This window comes from Amblyomma maculatum, chromosome 8 (genome assembly GCF_055883805.1).
Source record: "Amblyomma maculatum isolate TAMU_Amacu chromosome 8, ASM5588380v1, whole genome shotgun sequence".
NCBI classification, from domain to species: domain Eukaryota; kingdom Metazoa; phylum Arthropoda; class Arachnida; order Ixodida; family Ixodidae; genus Amblyomma; species Amblyomma maculatum.
In genome coordinates, this window is record NC_139351.1 from 58,844,391 (window position 1) to 58,866,380 (window position 21,990).

General features: G+C 47.0%; 1 protein-coding gene across 1 annotated transcript in view; it reads left to right on the forward strand.

The window, feature by feature from the left end:
- Positions 1 to 21,990, forward strand: part of tefu (Serine/threonine-protein kinase tefu) — a 148,935-nt gene that overhangs the window by 50,666 nt on the left and 76,279 nt on the right. Inside the window, exons 22-29 of the mRNA XM_084576302.1 lie at positions 5,741 to 5,935; positions 10,280 to 10,438; positions 12,799 to 12,953; positions 13,641 to 13,848; positions 15,591 to 15,676; positions 16,819 to 16,936; positions 17,870 to 18,048; positions 19,350 to 19,452. Of these exons, the coding sequence (XP_084432428.1) occupies positions 5,741 to 5,935; positions 10,280 to 10,438; positions 12,799 to 12,953; positions 13,641 to 13,848; positions 15,591 to 15,676; positions 16,819 to 16,936; positions 17,870 to 18,048; positions 19,350 to 19,452 (1,203 nt within the window). The remainder of the gene's footprint in view (positions 1 to 5,740; positions 5,936 to 10,279; positions 10,439 to 12,798; positions 12,954 to 13,640; positions 13,849 to 15,590; positions 15,677 to 16,818; positions 16,937 to 17,869; positions 18,049 to 19,349; positions 19,453 to 21,990) is intronic.

The following is a 21,990-nucleotide window of genomic DNA, read 5'->3' on the forward strand; positions in this document are numbered from 1 at the left end:
CCAGCGTGCCTGAATGGATGTACAGGTTAAATGGTTGCAGCTGCAAGTGACAGACAGTTTAACTTCACCAGCCAACATAGTATCTTGCGAAACTGTCGAAATCTTGAATGCCCATACACTACACACCTAATATGACCTTCCAACATAGTTCCGGGCACTAACCAGCAAAATGTTTGGGGTAGGCCAAGTCCATTAGTCAAACCATCTCTCACCTTTAACGTAGTACTTTAAGGGGGAACCCTGGTCTTAAGCTTAATTTTTCTATTTATGAATAGATTTACGTCACACTTTTAGAGTTTGTGCATTTTAGTATTCTGGTTCCAAAACTATAAATATTTTTCTTCTACAGCAAATAGTTTTTGATACAGCAAAGAAAGTATGTCCTTTGTTTAGAAGTGCTTTGGTAATTACACTTAAGACGTGGGGAAAATTTCTATTTCTAAGAGTCACCAAGGAGTGCAATAAGCACATATGAATATTCTAGGATAATTTGGATGAAAGTTACAGCTTGTCAAACTTGAAGCCAGACAAATTGTTTATTTCGAAATTTTTTATTAACCAGCCAGTGCTTAAGAGTTATTATTGCACAGCCATTGAGTTTATCTTCCACCAAAAAAAAAGAATCATAGCAATAGCTGATATAGAACCAGAAATATCGCTTCTCCAAAATGCTAATTGAAGAAAAACGTATTAGCAAATTTTTGAAGCATCAAAGCTAACAATAACTCATTAAAGGGGGTTCTGACTGGCTTCTGATGTCAGCGCATCATTTACCATCAATATAATTGGCCTCAAAAGAGTAATATTGTCGGTGAATAGAACACATGGTCTGGAGGCCGCCACCAAGGCGAGTGTGTTTGCATCAAGACCTCCGCAAAAGTTGTGCCAAGTTCTGGCGCGATCGCCATTCTCACGTTCATGCTGTAAACGCAGTCGGCCTGTAACTATTAATAAGCGCCCATTGCTTATCTCGCACCACGTAGCATTCAGAAGCAAGTTTATTTCAACAGGGCTGGGATTCCGCGTGTCTCAGAGCGCTGTTTCGAGACTGCCGCTGGTGCCGTTCGTGGCACTGCCTCACAAGGCGATCTATCCCGGTGTTGAAAGCTGCTTGGTCATCGCTTATCTGCACCATCATGATTAAGGTGCCCGTACGCGGCAGGAATTACCTCGACAAGGTCGTGCCGCTCTTTGCTGTCATGCTGAGCACGACCGGCAGTGCTACGCTGTCATCAAGCCATCATGGACTCGACGCTGCATCGGCGCTTCGTCATTGATTGCAGATAATCAATGCGATGATGCAGCATCCACGGCGCTTTTATCTCCTTTCACTACTTTTTTAAACTAATAACGAAGCGCGAATCTAAATATTGTGCATTTCGCGCTATGGTCACAATAAGGGAACGGAGCTAGGCCGACTAGGCCTAAAGAAGAGACTTTTTCAAAATGGCGCCAGACCGCGAGCAGTCGGCGCCACCAGCCAACCAAAGCTCGCCATTTTGCTCTCGTGCGGTTGGAGACCAATAGCAACGCTTGTTTCGCTCAATTTTGTTCCTTTTTTTTTACTTCGATGGGCTCACTCATATCTGCCAACCGAAGTATAGGAATGGACTGAATCGCCATCTTTCGAACGAAACCAAGATTATGCTTACGGATCGCGTATTTATCAAACTGCGGGCGATCGAAATTCGGCACGATTTGACCTCAGTTTAAAGGGCTACAAGTGCAGATTCTCATCTTTGGAACACTGTAATGTGCAAATTAGGCGATATTTTTCAACGAAAACTTAGGAGGTAGCTGCGGAAAGATCTCAGCATTGCGAAAACAAGGAGATTGTACATCCGATTTTCTGACCGATTTTCGACCGCAAAGGCTCGGGTTCCCCCTTTAACAGGACAAAGTGATAGCTGTGCTATACATTTAGATCTTGCACATGGATGGACGTTAATAAGATGGCAATGCGCAGTGCACACGCGAGAGAGCAGCAGCAAAACATGCAGCGTAATCAGCTGCAGCAGCAGCTACAAGGTTCCAAGCTCCTTTCTCACGAGAAATAAGTACAACCTCGATAATTTGAACTCGGTTAATTCGAAATCCCGGATAATTCGAAGGTTTTCTGCGGTCCCGTATTTTCCAATGTAAATTTGGCCGGATAATTCGAACAGGCGGCCTGCGCCAGCCCGGTTAATTCGAGAATTTGGACTGCTATGCGGCAATGCCTGATCCATGTTTCGCCGCAAACCCGGCGAAACGACGGCCCTACGGAGCCGCGAGGCAAAGCCACATAGTAATGGTGATGATTTATAGGCGAAGCGCCCCAGCCGGAGCACTCTCTGCACAAAAATCGGTCCACAGTGTGCCTCGCGCACCGCCGAAACACGTGCCTGCAGAGGAGAAGACGTGCTTCACTGCAACACGGCGGGCATACCGGTTTTTATCACGTGACCTCGCCCCCACTCCATCCCTTGGTGTGCTTCGCCCACTCTTCCCCCGTGCCTCCGACGCTGCAAGTACGCCACCACCACCGCCGCGCCGGTCTCGCCTGCGCCATTTCTTTGTGTTGTGCGCTGTGGTTAGGGGTCGGCTACTGTGTCGTTTTTTTGGGCGGGACTGTGCAGAAGTGCTAGCTTTGTGACCGTAGCAGTGCAGAAATGCCAAAGTACAAGACTTTAACGCTGCAGCAGAAGTTCTGCTTGATCCAGAAAGCAGGCAAGAGCGCTTGTTGGTTGGTTGGTTGGTTCATAGGAAGGGAAAGGCGCAGTATCTGTCACACTTGCTCTGTGGACACCTGAACCGCGCCGTAAGGGAAGGGATGAAGGTGGGAGTGAAAGTGGATAGAGAGAAAGGGGGGTCGTAGTGGAGGGCTACGGAGTAATTTCGACCACCTGGGGATCTTTAACGTGCGCTGACATCGCACAGCACACGGACGCCACTTCGTTTCGCCTCCATTGAAACGCAGCCGCCGAGGCCGGGATTCGAAGACCGAGTTGGCCAAAAGTCATGGCGTGCCCCTCTCGACGTTGTCCACAATATTGAGCAACAAGTCAAAAATACTAGAGGCTTACGGCAAGACCTATTCTTCGAAGCGGTCGAGTGCGGGCTCCCACGTATCAAGATGTGGAAGCTGCTCTGCTTCGCTGGCTGCAGAAAGCAAACGCTGCCCACCTTCCCGCCAATGGAACGCTACTGCGGGAGAAGGCCAACGACCTAGCTCTACAACTTGGGCATGAGGAATTTAAGTGCAGCAATGGATGGTTTTGCCGTTTTAAAGAACGCAATAATTTAACCTTTCTCACCGTCTGTGGTGAGAGCGGCAGCACTAACGAGAGCGTTGTGTCGAGGATTGGAGAAACCACACATTGACGCCGCTGCTTAGCGAGTACGGTGCAGACGACGTTTACAACCTTGACGAGGCTGCACTTTTTTATAAGATGCTGCCAACAAAAACATTCGCAGTGAAGAACACCGCCATCAAGGGTAGGAAACAGGCCAAGGACAGGATTACTGTGCTGTTCGGCGCAAACATGTGCGGTAAACACAAGCTGCCGCTACTGGTCGTCGGGAAGACGGGGAAGCCTCGCTGCTTCAAAAATGCGCGGCTGCCGCCAAAGGATGAACTCGTCTACAGGCACAATAAGAAAGCCTGGATGACAGGTGCAATATTTGAAGAGTACGTGCGGCAACTTGACCGCAAGTTCGCGGCCACGGGCAGGAATGTCCTATTTGTCGTCGACATCTGCCCGGCACATGGCGACATCCCACATCTCGAGGCCATCAGGATGGTATTTTTACCTCCGAACACCACTTCGATCTCACAGCCGATGGACCAAGGCGTCATTCACCACACTAGGAAGATTTATCGGTACCAGCTCAAGCGCATGCTCCTTTGCTACGACAATGGCAAGGAGTACTCCATCGACCTCCTCGGAGCCATATGCCTCATGGTGTACGCTTAGAAATAAGTGGAGCCCACATTGATCAGGCGGTGCTTTGAACACGCTGGTTTTTCCAGTGAAAGCACTGTTGATGCCGATGCAGACCACCCATGTACTACTACTCTTGACGAAGAAGGAGCAGAGTATTGCGACCGCATCAATGCGCTCTGCGCAGAGGATGAGTCCAACGCAGTCGGCTTCGCCGAGTATATCAACATTGAGAGCGAAGAGCAGACTGGCTACTCTGACTTAGAGAGTGAGATCACTGCTGGTACGAACATGCGCGATGATAGCGATGACGACACCGACGAGCCTCCCCGAGCACCTGCTCTTGGTGAAGTTATCGGATCGCCGAACGTTATCCGCAGTTTTGTTGAGTGCCGCGGTGGAAGTTCAGAGATGTTTCGTCTATTTGACCAACTCGAGAGCATGACCTTAGGAGCCGCAAACTACCGGACACGGCAAACCAGCATCTCTGATTACTTTCAGTAGTAATTCAAAATACGCCGAATAAAGGTAACATGTTCCTGCAACGAATTTTTTTGCCTAAGTCTTATTTCTTGGTGTGTTCGGTTAATTCGAAAACCCGCTTAATTCGAAGATTTCTCACGGTCCCGATGACTTCGAATTAACGAGGTTGTACTTACCTAGGTTCAGATCACATCCACTCCAATGTTCTCTCATTTTCTTTTTTTTTTCTTTGTTTCACTGTTGCTATGTTAGACTCACAAGATAGTTTCAAGTGCAAAGAACGTACAGTAGTTTGCGTTTTTATCGTAAAGGCTTTTAAAAACATTTTCTGCTTCAACCGATGGCTTGTTTGCAGTGAAACTATGCACAGAGCTTGCGTCCTGTGGTAAATTTCGTATCGTGGCAAGCTTTACGACAATAGTCACCTGGTCGAGCTGCGCATGAGGTAAAAGCGGAATCGTCTGTGTTGAGATCTATGATCCCAAACCCGAAAACGCCATTTTCTTGCTAAAGTGCGTCGCTGGCACCATCTGTAAATCAGCCACAACACTGCTGTCGCTTTCTCTTGCGCACTTGTACATTGGCATACCGCAGTTCCACACACGACAGTGAAATAAAATGTCAAAACATTGTAAAATAATAAGACCCCCATACAACACGATGAAATAAGGGAGTTAAACACAGCTAAGGAGTTTGCGACGTTGACTTCCGATGCTTTCAGGAGAGCCACGAAAGCAGACGATATCAGCTGAATTGGATGAACTTGCCCGGGAAGAAAAAAGAACAAACAATACCTTTTTATTGCTGAAGCCATGTTAAATTAGTTGTATCTGATAATTTCTCTAAGTTGGACGCAAATTTTCAAGGGGCTGCAGTTGAAGCAGACGAAATGGTTGAAACGGCGTGTTCAAATGGCCTGCGCACCTTGCAACGCTCCCCTCGGCGCCTTTTGACGCTTTCTGCTGCAGAAAAGCAATGGCGCCACCACCTACCTTCAATGAAGACATGGCGTTTGTGGGTTTCGTATCGTCGACCTCAGTGTAGGCGATCTCGCTTTTGCATCATGCATGCCTCGACCAAGTAAGTGTCGTTGTAAAACTTCCCACGATACAAATGTTACCGCAGTACGGGAACTGTGCGGTTTCACCGCTAACGAGTCATTAGTTGAAGCGGGAAAATTTTTGATAAGTGTTCACAATAAAAATGCAAAATACTGTACAAACCTGAATTCTGAACCTCATGCAGTAGTGCTTTCACACTAAAAATAGATATTTTAGACGTCGGGTGAAAGACAGAAAAGATTTTAGCAGCTCACCGACTCTTTTCGGGCACAGGGCCAGTCGTGGATTCAGCTTCAGGTCGACGGGCGTTCGGCATCTCCGCTGGATTTTGCCGCCCGTTTCCTTGGCAGCCCTTACGATTCTGTGCGGACACTGGCAGTGCAGAGCGTGGCGGTCTTCCTCAAAGGCGGCGACCCTGCCTGCCTGGACACATTGCTGCCACACATTGACAAGCACCTGCGAACCAAGGTGAGTGTGGCTGCCTGCATCCTGCCTACAGTTGCGGACTGTGCAGACTACCAGAAGAACAACTGTTTCCGCTTCAACTTGGCTCCCCCAATGACTATCGGTGCATTGTGAGGAATGATGTATGATCTGCTAGAATACATCATGTAAAAACTATGTGTGAGACAGTAGAAATATTTTGTTTGTTTTTGTATTGAAAAGCATTCTTGTTGTTCACAGATGTCTTGCCTGCATCTTGTTTGTTGGCTGCATGATTTGTTGCAAAGGTAGGCAGATGAGGATCCATATTGCACTTTCGCTATTTCAGCTAATCATCGTGCTGTGTGATGTCAGTGCACGTTAAAGAACCCCAGGTGGTCGAAATGTCTGAAGTCCTCCACTACGGTGCCTCTCATAGCCTGAGTCGCTTTGGGACATTAAACCCCACAAACCGAACCATTTCAACTAATCAAAACTACTGAACTTTCAGAAATAACGAATTTCTAGGTTACCTAAACTAGTGGCAACAGAATAGAAATTCGCTTCGAACTGAAAAACCCTTGTTAGAGTGCTTCATGGCAGCTTTAGTAAGCTCCACAGTGGTGTGAGACTGTGTTCATAGACTGTATTGTACAGTGTATGCTTGTAAACTGGCCAGCATAATACCGCGGTGTGGTACAAGCAAGCGCTGCTGTCACTACTCATTACACACCATTTGTACGAACATGGATCCTCCAAAACCTTCAGTCCTCTCGAAGGCCCTGGAGAACAACAGGCAGGAAGAGCGACGGCACTCTGCAAGTGTTTTGCACCGACTGAGGCACATAGAGACGCCCCCCAGCTCGTGTCGTGGTTGATGCTTTTCGTACGCACTGACATGGAGGTAGCGTGTCTCACCTGAAGGCGCTCTTTGTTTCTTTTCATAGCTATGCGTAGTGGAAATGGGTTGATATTTAGTTCAAACTATCAGCCCTGATAGTTCTAAGAGGGTTCTGCAGTCGACTCCTGGTAATACGAATTTCACGGGGACTGCAAAAAACTTCGAATTAAACGAACTTCCAGTTAACCATAAAACACAAAAACAGCATGTAATGAAATCGAGATTTTCTCTTAAGAAAAATAGTCGGTCATCTTGCTTTGCTCCTTCTTGCCGAATCGCGCTGCTGAAAGCAACTTCTGCAGGCTGTAGACGTGGCGGAACGCTTCTTCCGCGTTAGCTTCAGCGGCAAAAAAGCGCTCCACGAGAGAGCAAGGCCCGCAGCTACATCGGCAGCCTTTGGTTGCGGCTCGTCTTCAACGTCGTCATCGTCGCTGTCCTGGGTTGAGTCCTGGGGCCGAATAATCTCTACAATCTCGCTATCCATCAGCGCACCGCACGTTTCGACCGCCTTGTCTACGGCGACGTACTCTTCAAAGTTGACGTCCCCAAGAGCATCACCAAAATCAGTGCCGTCAAGCTCGCTTGTTGACGCTTCTTCCAAAGAAATTGCGGAGGCATCCCCCAAAGTTGCCACAAAACCGCAAGCCCCGAAGCAGTTTGCGATCGTGTCTTGCTTTAAACGATCCCATGCTCGCGTTAACATATGCATGGCACTGAGCAGGCTCACCTCGTATTTTGTGAAGTTGTCCATACACAAAACCATGCGCTTGAAGAGGTGCCGCCTGTACAGGACCTTAACATTCTTTATGATGGCCTTGGTCCATTGGCTGCAAAAGAGATGTGTTTGCAGGCAGAAAGGCAAGGCGTATTGCACTCCAGGCTGCCACATTCATGTGAGCACTGCAGTGGTCCACAAGAAACAACACCTTGCGGTTCGAGGCAGCAAACTTGCGGTCCAATTTGGTTATCCACCTCTTGAAGATTTCGGCCATCATCCACGCTTTCTTGTTTGACTCATTGTCCACAGGCGGTGTCTTTATGCCTTTAAAGCACCTCGGCTTGGCGGATTTCCCAATAACGAGTAGGCGGCATCGTTCCGTGCCAGTCATGTTTGCCGCGATCAGCACCGACACCCTTTCCTTGCTGCATTTGCCCCCAGCACAGTCGTCATCCTTGAACGTCAGGGTCTTCTCTGGTAACAGCCGACAGAAGAGTGCAGTCTCATCTACGTTGAAGATGTCTTCCGGCTTGTATTCGCTTAGGTATTCCCGCAGCTTTCGTCCTTCCACGCTACGCATGTTTCCTGGTTAACGGACGCTTTTTCACCACACATGCTTTTAAAAACCAGGTCATGGCGATCTTTAAACCACGTCAGCCATCCATCAGACGAAACGAAGTCATCGATCTCCAACATTTCTGCAAGCCTTCGGGCTTTCATAGCAACGATATCTCCTCTGAACAGAAGTTTGTTGCTCCGGGCCTCCCTAATCCAAACCAGCAGAGCCTTCTCCAACTATGGGTAAGTGCCTGTGCGCATTTGCTTCCAAGACGTCTTGAACTTGTCGTTCTCAAATGCATCCATTATTGTGCGCTTGTTCTTGAAGTTGGAGAGCGTGTTCGACTTGATACTGTACTTCTGCGCAATGTCTTTTTTGGTGGCACCTCCCTTGTCCACTTCCTTCAAAACCTCGACTTTCATCGCCAGGTCGAGCATGCGATAAGAGCCACAGTTTGCCATGGCTATCAACAGCACGACTACAATTGCGAAGCGTAGAATCACCCGCGGCACAAACTAGCCAACACTCTACTCGCACAATACAACAAGGGCGCTCGACCAACACACGCCTCGACAAAGTCGACATTCGCTGCAAGCCTATTCTCGCAAAATCTCGCCACTGCCAGTATGCAGCGCTGCGCGCACCTATGGCACCCGCTTGGCCTCCGCGATCAGCTCCGGCAACTCTCCGGCAGCGCGAGGCAGCCGCTTGGCCGCCTGCCGGAGCCGATCTTGGAGGCCGCGGCAGCCGTAGCATTGAATAATCGCGCCGCTCCAAGAAGGGCGGCGCTGTGGACGGCTGCGGTGTCAATGACACCAACACGGAGCACGGAACTGTTGTGGAACTTGAAAATTGCACATTCTACCAAAAAATGACGGTCGAATCGAGGATCCCGACTGAAAATTAACTTCCAATTAAACAATAATATTGGCTGAGGAGTTCGAATTATCGAGCGATTTCTTCCATAGGATTACATGCAAAACTGATGGGATCAGCACTTCACTTCTAATTAACCGAAAATTCCAATTAAGCGGCTTCGAATTATCGAAAGTCGACTGCACTTAAGTTGAGGGCAACCCAGAGGGCTATAGAACGAAAAATGGTAGGGATAACATTAAGAGATAGGAAGCGAGCAGAGTGGGTCAGAGAAATAACTCAAGTTACCAACATTCTAGTGGAAATTAAGGAGAAGAAATGGACATGGGCAGGACATATAGTGCGAAAAGAGGATAACCGATGGCTGCTTAGGGTAACAAACTGGATTCCAAGGGAAGGAAAGCGTAGCAGAGGGCGGCAAAAGTTAGGTGGGCGAATGAGGTTAAAAAGTTCGCAGGGGTCAAGTGGATGCAGCTAGCACAGAACCAGGTTAATTGGAGAAATATGGGAGAGGCCTTCGCCCTGCAGTGGGTATAGTCAGGCTGATAATGATGATGATGATCAGTACTGATATTCGAAATCATTTGCAAATATTAATTTCGATTTGCGCTGAATTTTTATTATTTGTATACGTGTTGCACCCGCAAGTTTTATATTGAATGCTTTCATTTTTGTCTTTCAGGAAGTTGATTGTGCTCATGTCAAATTCCTGTGTATTAACCATTAATTTTTTTTTTTTTTTGTGAACTAAGAATAAATACAACTATAGAATGGGGCTGCAGATGCCCTTTAGAGGAGATGCTTCAGCTAGTCCTATCAACTGAGGCTCATGCTGTCGTGGACAAAATGTGTCCCGCTTTTGCGGCGGCTCTGATTGGCCGAGGCAAGATGGACGTCTCGACCAGTCATGGAGCACCACCACACTGTGCACGAATGCATGCCTTATATGGCCATATGTCTATCAATGATCAATTACTAATTGATATTTAATTACTTATTGACTAATTAAGTAATTAATTGATTAACTAGTTAATACCTAAATGATAAACAGTTAACTAATGGCTAATTAATTAACTGATAATTAGTGCCAGTTGCATAGCCATGCAGCACTCAGGCTTTCGCCTTTCGCTACTTCAGTCGCTAAAGTCTCGTAATTTTTCTTAATGTTGCAGATCATCCGCTGTAATGCGAGCATGTAAAAGCATTAACCACGAATTAGCTGCTTGTACATCATAAAAATTGGTCGCTACTATTGGCCGGGAGGGGGCCTATTTGAGCGGCTTCTGCTGTCACATGTCGACTGCTGCTTGATCGCATACACCCCGTATTTTGCAGGCGAAGACTGAAGATGAGCACCTGTCGTCATGCCTGGTGCTCGCAACCGCACTGGCGAACGCCGCCCTCACCCTGGGACCCCATCTGGGAGGTGTAGCCACTGCAGCGCTGCTCCAGGCTGTTAGAGACAGCGGCCTCCCTGCCACCCTCGCAGCAAAGGTCTCTTCTTCCTCCTCCATTTTCTCTGTATAGACATTGAAAAATTGGAAGTGACCTGAAGGTGATCACTCCAGGCTGAACCTGATCTAATCAAAGCGCCCCGTCATTGGCTTGTATCTTCTTAGGTTGTTGCTTTTCCCCCAAGGTTCTGTGAACCTTTGCTCGGGTAGGAGAGGCTTGCTTATAAATATCTGATTAACAGAGAAGGGATGCATAAAGCGTATGGTTGCATTTTGACACAGCTGTGATAAATGAATAGGTATACAAGACAAATGTCAAATTTATGAAGACGTGATGTGTCAGACTAGACCATCTACAGATGCAGTTTGAAAACACGATGTACTGCTTCACTCCAGCGTCTCTATGGCCTATGAGAATGAGCTACTCTGGTAAGCTAAGAGAATATACTCTGTTTCATGCATTGCAGTCAACGCAGCCAAAAGGCTGAGGCACACATGTTCGCGCTCCTCGTCCGCATTATAATGAAGTGTGTTGAGAATAGAAACAGTAATGAAAATAAAAATAATGTAAATGTTGGTCGATATTGTATCATAGTACAAGTGTTCTTTTTAAGTAAAGATTGCCGTTTCTTTCATGTTCTCTAAGAGCACTTTAGTTTTTAGGTTTTCTCCGTCTCCTTCGGTATCAGGATTTTGCAGCTGTTGCTTCCGTTTTTAAATCTGTGGAAATGGCGTTGCTGTATCCTATTCGCTTGTTTTCTTGCCTTAGTGCGACTTCAAAAAAAAAAAAAAAGAACATATGCTCGTCTTTTTTTCCAAGCTGAATGAAGCCAACGAAGATTTGGAAAGATTGCTGGCCTCTATGTTAGATAAGTGTTTCCCTGAAGGAAGGATAGTAAGGAAACAATAAGGAAGTGTTTCCCTGAGAAAACTGGGCATGAGGTTCTCGAAATGGTAGACGAGATCTTTGGGGTGAACGATCGGACAGCTGTGAGGTTCAAGAAAGAAGCTGTCTCTGGTGGAATAAAATCATGCAGAAAAGATGTAGCAAGGTGAGAGTATCCAGTTCTCACAGTGTGAAATACAGTAAACGTTATCTGACTCGCATATTTGTATGGCAAGCGCCACATCTTTACTTAAAAAAAATAGTATGATGAATGCTAAAAAATAAACACTGTTGAAACACTGATGAAAAATGGGCTTTCACGTACAGCTCGCGCTTCGACTTTACACCTAGCCAGGCTAGGAGTCTAACCTCAGTCCCTCGTAAAACGAACAAAAATGCCTGTGCTTCGTAACACTGAGCCACGATGCAAGACTGAGTGATACACTTTGTTTGAGCAGGCTACTTTCGTACCTTCAGCGTCATGGACTGCTGTGTATGAAACGGAGTGTAGGTCAGTATAGAAATAAAGGTTAAAAGTATATGGAAAGAACGTAAAAACTGCATGAAAACAGTGGGCAAAGGTTGTGAAAGAATGGTTGATTGGAACTTATTCATTTCTCTTTTGTGGGAGATACAAATTACAGTTCTGGAAAAGGCTGCCTTGTTCCCTCTGGTGGGCACGCCACTAGTCTGTACGTTATCCTTCATAGTGACAAACTATTTTCCTCAAATCGTTTACCAAGCTCAGGGCGGACTGCTGAAAAGTGCAAATCACTACAAACTCAAGTGCCTTGAGGTTTAAGTAGCTGGAATGAAGGGTTTACCGATACAAATACTCCATACTTGTTGTGGGAATAGGTGTTGGCCAGAGAAGTGGCGTTCAGAGCTTGTGGCCATCAATTTACCTTTTACTTTGGCTGAAGTGTAACGCTCATGCCAAAATGCCTCAAAAATTGGGGAGAAATTTGAGCTGTGCCTCTAAGGGTACGACACAACAGCGTTGATGGCTCCCATCGGCGATTATTCTTGAGGACCCGCATTTGTGTAGATGCACCTTGTTACTCTTTAAATAAATCACTAATCCTTAATTTGTACCCCTGTTATCTTACACATACTCATTAGCATATGCTAATCGGCTACCACGATATGTGAAAGAGCATCCGATATAAGTATAGAGCCCTGCTTTAACCAAGGTATATATGAATGTGCCCGTGTACGCTGATGTTGTGTGTCTGGATCGGAATTCGGACCCAGCGGCTTTGATTCCCATCTCAAAGGAGCTACTCGAGTTGGCAGGTGCTGTGTCACATGAGGTTGTCACGCAACCTGCCGACCAATCTGTTCTGGTTGTGCCACCTGCCGGAGGTATGCTTGTTCCTTTTCTTTTCTTTTTTTTTTGCTCGCAAATATGCCGAGGAAGAATTTTCTGGTAAAACTGGGCATTTACTGTAAAGCTGGTGCATTAAAAACGTTCCTCTCTGCTCACTTCATAACGGGGAAAAAATACACCGCAGGTTCTTGGCTGTACATCGAAGGAAGGTACCAGTTGTGACGCGTGGTCGATGGCCCACCTGCCATGCGTGGTCCACCTGTGGCTGAAGCAGGACCTGCCCCTGCACGAACTGCCACTCGCAGCCCTGGGCAGTTCATCCCTCTCTCAGTTCTTGGAGTGAGTTGTTGAACTGCAGTGTCTCACTGCAGCTGTGGCCTAGTGCGAGCGTCCTCACACTGGATTCAGTAGAACTCTTGGATTTCCTGGGGTTCTCTTCGCTGTGACCTGAGCCCTTGAACTGACATATGACACCTTCCTCACCTTAATTTTGCTACTTTAATTTGGGACTAATTACATTGCGATTGGTCGTAGAGGGTTGTTTCCAACCATTATACAGATGTTCGTTTTTAGTTGAATTCGGGCATTTTTGTTTTGGCAGCCATTTATTGTTGTAGGAAGAGAAAGGTCGTAGGTAAGTCGAGGATGGTTGTGGACATATAGGCCGCCCCCAGTTATGATGGTGCAACAGGAAAGTGGCTTAAAGGTGATGTTTATGGAGCGCAGCTGGGTTCTGCACTGTCTTTTGCTACAGTTTTGCTGCCATTTTTTAATTACGTTCCCATTTTGATGCAAGGTTCATTTGAGAATTATGGGAGGCATCTTTGTTTCGTAGCGGGTACAATCAGGCTGGTCATGATGATGTGTGTTACTTGACCTGCGCATGGCACCTGCCGTGTGTAGGTTATGATTCTGTGCTATTGTTGCTTTGGCGCAGTGTCGTTTGGCAAAATCCATTTCTCCAGTGGCGAGACGCCTCATGCGAACATTCTTTTGATCACATGCTTGCCTTGTTCCGTTCCGTAGATGCCACTGGAGGCTGGTACTGCCCGCGGCAGTGGAGTGTGGGGACAGAGGGGCCATCAAGTTTGTGAGCGACACGTTAGGCCTTCCAGCCGAGCTACTTCTCAGCAAGGTGGCACCGGTCGTGATGAGCCATGCACTTGCCTGCTGGGATGGCCAGGGCTCGGCGCCTCCATCGCTGAGATTTCTCGAGGCATGCCTGTCACCAGAGGTGGGTTGTGGGACCACTTGCCTCTTGGTCTCGCCTTTGCAGAGGTTTGCATAGTAGCCAGGCATGTGGTTATCCCAAACTCTGCATATGTTCTCATTTAAAGGCCACTTCTAGTTTTGGTAATGGAAGAAATTAAAAAAAAAAAAATTGCATGCATTGCGTTTTGGCCTGTATATTTGCTCTTGAGTGGAGGCAGTGTTAATGGGCAAGCATTTTAATTGGCACACCATGGCCTTCAAGCTTAAAGCTGTGTCCCGACAATTTGTGTTTCAAATTGTTTCTTATCCCAATAATTTTTTCACTTCAGAGCAAGCACTAGTTCTATCTTTTCTTTGTCTTCGTCCTCGTCCTTGTGAGGCCACAACATGGACAAGCAGTGGGTAGTACAGTTCCGTTGACGGTTCCTGTTTCCAGCAGGTCATGTGTGGTTGCATGCATAAAAAATAGTGTTAATTTACAGAAGTAGGCTGCACTGCAGGAATTTCGAATTACGCTCTGTTTGAACAGCTTGTTCGTCCTGGTAGTCATGTGCATGTGCCGCGGAAGACTGAACTGCACGGTCAGGAGGCAAACAGGATAGATTTGGGCCAAGCTGTTCGAGCCAAACTCGAGTGCGGAAGCCGATGTCAAAAAGTCGCTTTGATCTCTGCTGAATTGTAACGTGTTCGTAATTTGTTGCTTTAAGTTGCATATGCGCTATGATGCCATTCTGCCAGAAACTACAGAACAAAGCACGACAACTGCCCTGCCTCGGTGGTGCAGTGGTAAGATGCCCGACTACTGTGCCGGTGTACCCGGGTTCGATCCCAACCGCCGCCGGCACTGCGTTTCAGTGGAGGCGAAATGAAGTGGTGTTCATGTGCTGTGCGATGTCAGCGCACGTTTAAGATCCCTAGGTGTTCAAAATTACTCTGTAGCTTTCCACTATGGCTCCTCTTTCTCTCTTTCCACCTTCTCTCCCGCCTTCCTCCCTATCCTCCCTTCCCTTACGCGCGATTCAGGTGTTCACAGAAACAAATGTGACAGATGCTGCTCCTTTCCCTTCCTGTGAAACAATTATTATTGTTGAAAAGGGCAACAGCTGGATGAAGCTTGGGGTATATGTACAGTCGCGGACAGAAGAAGATGGACCACACTTTAGTGGGAGTCTTCTCACGTGTTAATTAGCAAAAATAGCGCATGCTTATTGGATTGTGATATTTACTTTTGTCATTACGCGCGAGGAGAGCAAACTTATTCATTTTTATTATATGACAGGATAGAAGCATTTGAATTCAAAAGCGTGGCCCATTTTAACCTGTCCATGACTGTACAGCGCGATCTCACTGTGAAACTAGGCCTGGGTCCGTTTTTTTTATCGTTGACTTAATTCAGAAACCCAGTTATTGCGAACATTTTTCGCAGCCGCAGCACTTCAAATTAATGGTGTTTTACTTGTAAGTGGAAAGGGACACATTTATACAAAGATTAGTTAAGCTCTAAATGAAGCTAAGCTTTTGAGTCCGCAAAAAAAAAAAAAAATGAGAACTGCCTTTTTTTTATTTAGTTACTTGTTCTGTTATCTACATGGGTCATATAAGTATCAGTGTAGGGGTAGGATGACCGGTAGAGAATGGGACAACAGTGATGTTGTGCTGATAATCTGTTTGAAACAGATTATTATTATCAGACAGAGCTGCCTTATGATGATCTGTTTGCTTTGTAATGATTCTGATGGGGGTGCTGGTGTTCTCACAATGCAGGTCGTTGAGCAGGTGCTGGTGGACCGCATTGCCGAGGTGCTGGTGTCCGTGCTGCAGCTAGCATGCAGCCTGCCCGGCCACGCAAAGTAAGGGTGCCACATGGGTAACCATTGGCCTTTTTTTTTGTTTTTAACAGTTGTTGCTGGCATATGTAACGTATATATTTATGTAAGGGCCGCACCCTCAGCTTAGCGGCCAGTAATGCAAAAATAAAAATAAATATAGGTGTACCGAAAGAGATGGTTCATTTGTGCATTATTTTGGCAGCATAATCATCATTACCATCATTGATGCATCATCCCGCACGCCAGACTCGGCTTGGAACCATGGACGCGTGGAGCCCCATTGTCTTATGCACTTGGGATTTGCACCAGAAAGGATTAAACATTATGCTGTGCAAAAGCCATAATACGGTGCAGACATGTTGGTTGCACCCCAGTGTGCAAGGAAATTTGAGCAGCGCTTTTACTTGTGGCGACGCACCGCCCACCAACCTTGGGCGCTAGTGAAAAGAAGTGTGGCCCTCACACAAGTACTATATACGATAGGTGGCACTGCCATCTTCATATTTACATTGTCATTGCCAGCCAGGTTAGGCCTAACTCGGGATAAAAGCCTTTATGCAGTGTATCCTGACTCTGCACCAGCTGTGGCCATCCTGTCCCAGAAAACATCTTGATCCCATTGTTCCACCTTATCCATTGTCAGAGAGAGATGTTCCATTGTATGTTGTTGCTGGAAACTCATGCGCAATCACAAAATCATTCCAATTTCATCATCGCCATCACCACCAGCCGGTCTATACCCACTGCAGGGCGGAGGCCTCTTGACCCCTGCGAACTTCTTAACCTCATCCGCCCACCTAACTTTCTGCCGCCCCCTGCTACGTTTTCCTTCCCTTGGAATTCCACTGGCGGACTGTACGGAGCCAGAGATCCTTGGCATCCTCTGCTATGATGGCATCAGAGTGGCATCAGCCATGACAGCTGGCTGATGCCACTCTTTGAGAGTCTGTCTCTTGGGTGGTATCTTGGCCAGCCGCCTTGAATCCAAGCATACACCTGCGATACAGCATCGGCAGTAGTGTAATTGTGCCGTGTACACCTAGTGACATCTGTGACAATAGCACATCATGACGTTTTCTTTGGCTGTACAAAGAACTTGTTCATTTTCATCTGGAGATGTGTTGTGGCCAGTGACATCTGCCGTGTACTTTATCACTCACCAGGCGTGAGCTGTACCCTCTGTGCCTGAGTGACAGCCAGGTGAAGGCGACCCTGCAGCACCTGGCAAAGAAGTGCTGCGCCGGCACCGAATCACTTATGGACGCCCTTCTTCGGAAGAGGGTGAGCGCCCACCAGTGTGCCTGCGACTGCTTCTTTGGAGCTCGTTAGGCCTTGTTTATTGTTTTGCATTGTCCAATCGTATAACGTGGGAAGGATAAGGCTGTAAGAGTGTTACGTTGGAAACACTTTTCTTTAGTTCGTCAGTCTGTGCAGAGTGGGGCATAAGGAATCAGCATAGCTAAAGACAAAAAACAAGTTTGGGCATGTTGGTGGTTCATAATTAAGAGGAAATCACAGCACATAAAAGAAGACAGGGTGAGAGGCAAGACGCTGGCATAGTTTTGCCTCTCACCCTTTCTCCTTTCATGCACCGTGATTTCTTTTTGGTTAAAGGCACTGGGTCTTGGGATGGGAAACTGCATAAAAAGGCAACACCATGCAATGACAAGCGTCGCCACATCTCATTTTGTTTTATTGCAGTTCAAGTCCTCATTCTGCACAAAAACCGACATTGTTGACATTGTTGGCATTTAATTCTTAGTGACGCCGAGTTCATAATGGTGTCTTGACACCGCTTTGGCATCATTTTTTTGCTACGTCGTCTCCTGCAAAAAAGAAAGTGAGCCACACGGAAATTGAAACTGCCAACATCAAGCTATCTGTTCCAACACGCGGAAATTTCAGCACGGCAGCGCATGCTAAACCATTGATTGCACGTGATCGATGTCTTATGGTGTGGTTCTGAAAGAATTACTTAATTCATTTTTGCACTCTAAATATGTTATTGGAATAAGTTGAAGGTGGAAGCACTTGTATTACAGTTTTGCTGAAGTTTTGCTGAATGTAGGCACTGGGCCTCAAACTGATGGAATCGTGCTGGCTCAGATTCTTGCACATCTCTTATCATCTGTAGGGTGGGTTTTTGCTACTGATGGACCTTACTATTGGTAGTTATGTGAGCTTTAACTGTCCCACACTTTGTCCTTTCCCCAGGATGGGCTGCAGCAGGTGCTTCAGGGGTTGCAGGGAGGTGGTGCCCGTGGCGAAGAACCCTGTCCCCTCTCTGCCTTGACCCACCTGGCCTACCTGGTGGCACCTGCCCTGGACAGCCTCAAGGGCTCCGAGTGCTACGTGTTACGCATGCTGACTCTGCAGCTGCTGCGGAGGCTGCCGTGAGTCATTTTTCATGCTGCGCTCTGCTCTGTGTCAAAAACTTGGGTCACGTTTTTGTTTGTGCTTGTAGGGGGCACTTTAGCAACCTTTTCTTTTTCATTTTATTTTATTTATTTTTTCAAATTTTTTTTCCTCACCTTAGTTTCCTGAGTACTTTCATTTACTCACTTCTTTAGAGCATGCGCTGTACTACCCAGACTACTGATTGAAAGCTCAAATTTTAAAGTTAAACCTCGACTACATTGGTCATTTCATGCGAAGAGATGAGTCACTGGAGAAAACCTTGATGCTGGGAAAGATTGAGCGACACCGGAGCACAAGTAGGCAGCAAACGCGATGGTTAAATGGCATCCTCGAAGAATCTATGTGAAATTCGAAAGGTAGTGGGAGTCTGGAAAGCGTGGCTTGATTGGATTTATAGGATAATGGAGACTCGGACACGACTGAACTTAACTGAAGCTCTACTGCTCGGGTGCAACTTCGGACTTCGCCTCGCGCGGTTTGAATCACCTTGCGTGAAGACATGCTGTTCCTTTTCGCCTCTCCCCACCCCCCGCCCAAAAAAAAGACTTACCATATTTGCAGAATTATAAGTCGATCCCTTTTTTAATATTTGAAAATCCGAAGTTGAAGAAGGGGAGGGGGGGGGGGGGGGGGGGGGGGACTTACAATTGAAACCAAAGCATGGCGCTGTTAACAGGACCAAGACAATAACCATATCAAGGAGGCTGTGGCAGATTTGTTCTACAGCTTTTAGTGCAACATTCAGTTACTGTGCGTGCTTCTCGGGAAGAATTTTTCTTTTTTATCTTTTACTGCGCAGCACAAAGTGCAGCTGCGGGAGTGTCAATAGTTTACAGAAGGCCGCTGTTCGAATGATGGCGACACTCCCTTTTTGCACGTCACTCGTGTCAGGCATGGGCATGTCAAACGGCGGTACTTCCAGGGAGTGTCGATGGTTGATGGAAGAGCCAACACAGGTCATTCGTTGAGTTTGCGCACGCTCATTGCGCGTTCGCACTTTTGGCTTTACGACCGGCTACATGCTTCATCACGAGCTCTCCAGTCTAAAATGCATTCGGCGCTTCAGACCATCAGTGTGTGTACACTCTTACTGAATCGTGGATAAACTATGCTTAAAACCCAGCTTTCACGTGTATAAGTAGGTTTAAGCCAATTTTGCTTCAGAAAGTGTGGAAGATTCTGGAAAAAAAAAAATTAAGGAATTAAAATTTGTGTTTGCCAAGGTCCAGTTTTGTGACTGTGTTTAAAGAATAAACAAATGTCCGCACCCCAACAGGACCCAGGAGAGAGCCATCAGCGCGGATGAGAAGCGCGTCACGTGCCTCGTGGCACGTGCACTGCACCACCTGTACGAGGCAGCGGCACCGCACATGCTTAAGGTGTGACATGTTTTCCCTGACACCAAAGTGCTTCTCTGTCTGGATCATTCACTATGCTCGTGCCTTCTGTCTGCTTCGCTTGCACAGGGATGGGTAAGGCTTGACCCCGATATGATTTCAATGCTACATCGCCTGTGTGCGTTTACATTCGAACCTCAATATAATGAAGTCCTGCTTGCAGCCGAAAATTTATTTCGTCACGTCGAGGTTCCCATGTTTTAGCTGTCCAAATAAAGTGACAGCTTTGTGGAACACTGCTAGTAGATGACAAATTGTAAATTACGAATTCAGGAAACGGACGAGAAATTCAAGTAATAACAGCGCTAACAGGGGTACTGGATGTTGTTTTGTATATCAAGAGGATAATGGGTAATAGCAAATGGATGTGGGCGCAGTTTTCTTCATGTGAGCAATGAGTGAGCACATTGCCTAGTACTCAGAGCCACTGCCAGATGTCGCCGCTGGTATCATCATCATCATATGTTTGCAAGTTAGGACTACAGTCTCTAGATCAGCTGATGTAAGGACCTTAACGGGGACATCGTTGTATATTTGTATCGCCCACGCCTGCACGGCTACCTTGCATGGGGCAATCTTTTGCTCAGGCCTCATGTATGCGTACCATATTTACTCTCAAATGAACCCACCTCCCACTTCTAGCAATGAGAACTCGGAAAAGAAAAAAACATTTGCCGCTAGCGTGTCCCTCCGTTTCGTGCCATTACACTCCACAGCGCATTTCTTGGCACGCTAAGATGCTGCGCAGCAAGAACGTCACGGTGTGTCTCTCGACATTAGCTCTAGTGGGGGGGGGGGGGGGCGAACTTGGCAGAGTGCTAGCAGCCCTGACATGACTGCCGGCGGTGGCTTCCTCCACGCATCCGGTTGCTGAACATAAAATAACTTAAAATAACTTAACTTAATCTTAACTTAAATAACTTAACATAAAAATAACTTAATCGTAAAATTAAAATCGTGGAACTGCTTTCGGCCTGTCCTTTTCACGGTTTTAATTTTACGATTGCGCAAGCCTGGTTTTCAGTATGTTCGCGTTATCACTCAGTGAATGGATGGGGCGCCGTCCACTGTCACAGAATTGCTGGAATGTAGAACCCCACTGATACGTTTTTCACGGGACCGTAAAAAAAAAAAAAAACATAACAGCCAGGAAACGTAAGAGCCGGGAAGAAGGACAAATTTACAAATGACAGTAGTGGGCAAGTGAACACCTGTTTATTACCATGGTAACGCTTAAAAAGTCGTGCAGTGTTGTCTGTCGCATTTTCTCACGTCCCGTGAGCACAACTTGTTCCAATACTTGCAGTGCTGTGTGGCTCTCGCGGTCGTCACAAACATACCTTCTAAGAAGGTCTAATGCCGCTTCAGCTGAAGTGAAGGTGGGTTAGGGCAGCGGCTCAACCTCCGCCTCTTCGTCGCCACTGTTGTGCGTGTCGACACAGCCACGATCTGGTCAATGGTCATCATCTCGGAGGTGACAACGACGTCGTCTACAGAAACGTAATCACTTTACACAATCCCGCATGCGCCAATTGCTTCTATGGCCGTGTCGAGTTCGCAGTCTTCGGTGCTTACAGGTTCTGCTGCGCAGTCTGCGTCGCCGAAACACTTCGCAAAACAGTTTTTGACTGTTGCGGCAGTGACAGCGCTACATGCCGTCGCCAAATAGTGCATGGCATCAAGAACAGTAATGCCAGTCGGCTGCTGCCCGCGACCCACTGAGACCAAGGGTCGCGTCTCTATGCATTTTCTATAAAAATGCTTGACATTTTTTATGATGCCAGCATCCAAGGGTTGAAGGTGGCTTGTTGCGTTGGCCGGAAGATACACAACCTTGACGTTCCGCAGCGACGTAGTGTCCTTAGGGTGCGCGGAACAGTTGTCTAAAAAAGAACAGCCTTTCTTCCCTGACTGCCCATTTTTGAATCCATGTAGGACAAGAACTCCTCAAAAATTGCGCACATCATCCAGGCTTTGCTGTTGCTTTTGTAGTGGCAGGGCAGGTACCGGCTGTTTTTCAGGCTTCGAAATTTTCCAATGACCCATGGCTTCATCATCTCGGAGCCATCCGAATTGCAACACAACAACACGGTGAGGCGTTCTTTGCTGCTTTTCCTGCTGTGGCAGGCCTCGCCTTTAAAGCTCAGCATCTTTGATGGCTGTACCTTATAAGAGAGGCCCGCTTCATCGGCATTGAAAATATCCCTGGGTTCATAGCCCTCGATAATGCCCGCCATGGACTCTTTCCAGGTGTCTACGGTAGCAGTGTCCACGCTTGCAGCCTCTCCGTTCACGGTTCGATAGCAAATTCTGTGCCTTCTCTTAAAGCGGTCGATCCAACCGTTTGACGCACTGAAATCGTCGATCCCAAGCTTGTCTGCTATCTCCAGCGCTTTTTCGTGCAAAATGGTGCCATCAAAATTCTCACCTGCAGCTATGGCTTTCTTGAACCATGTGTAAACAGCCTCATCAAGCTGCACCTGCCCCGCACTGCGGGCTTGCTTGCTTTTGATGCCAAAT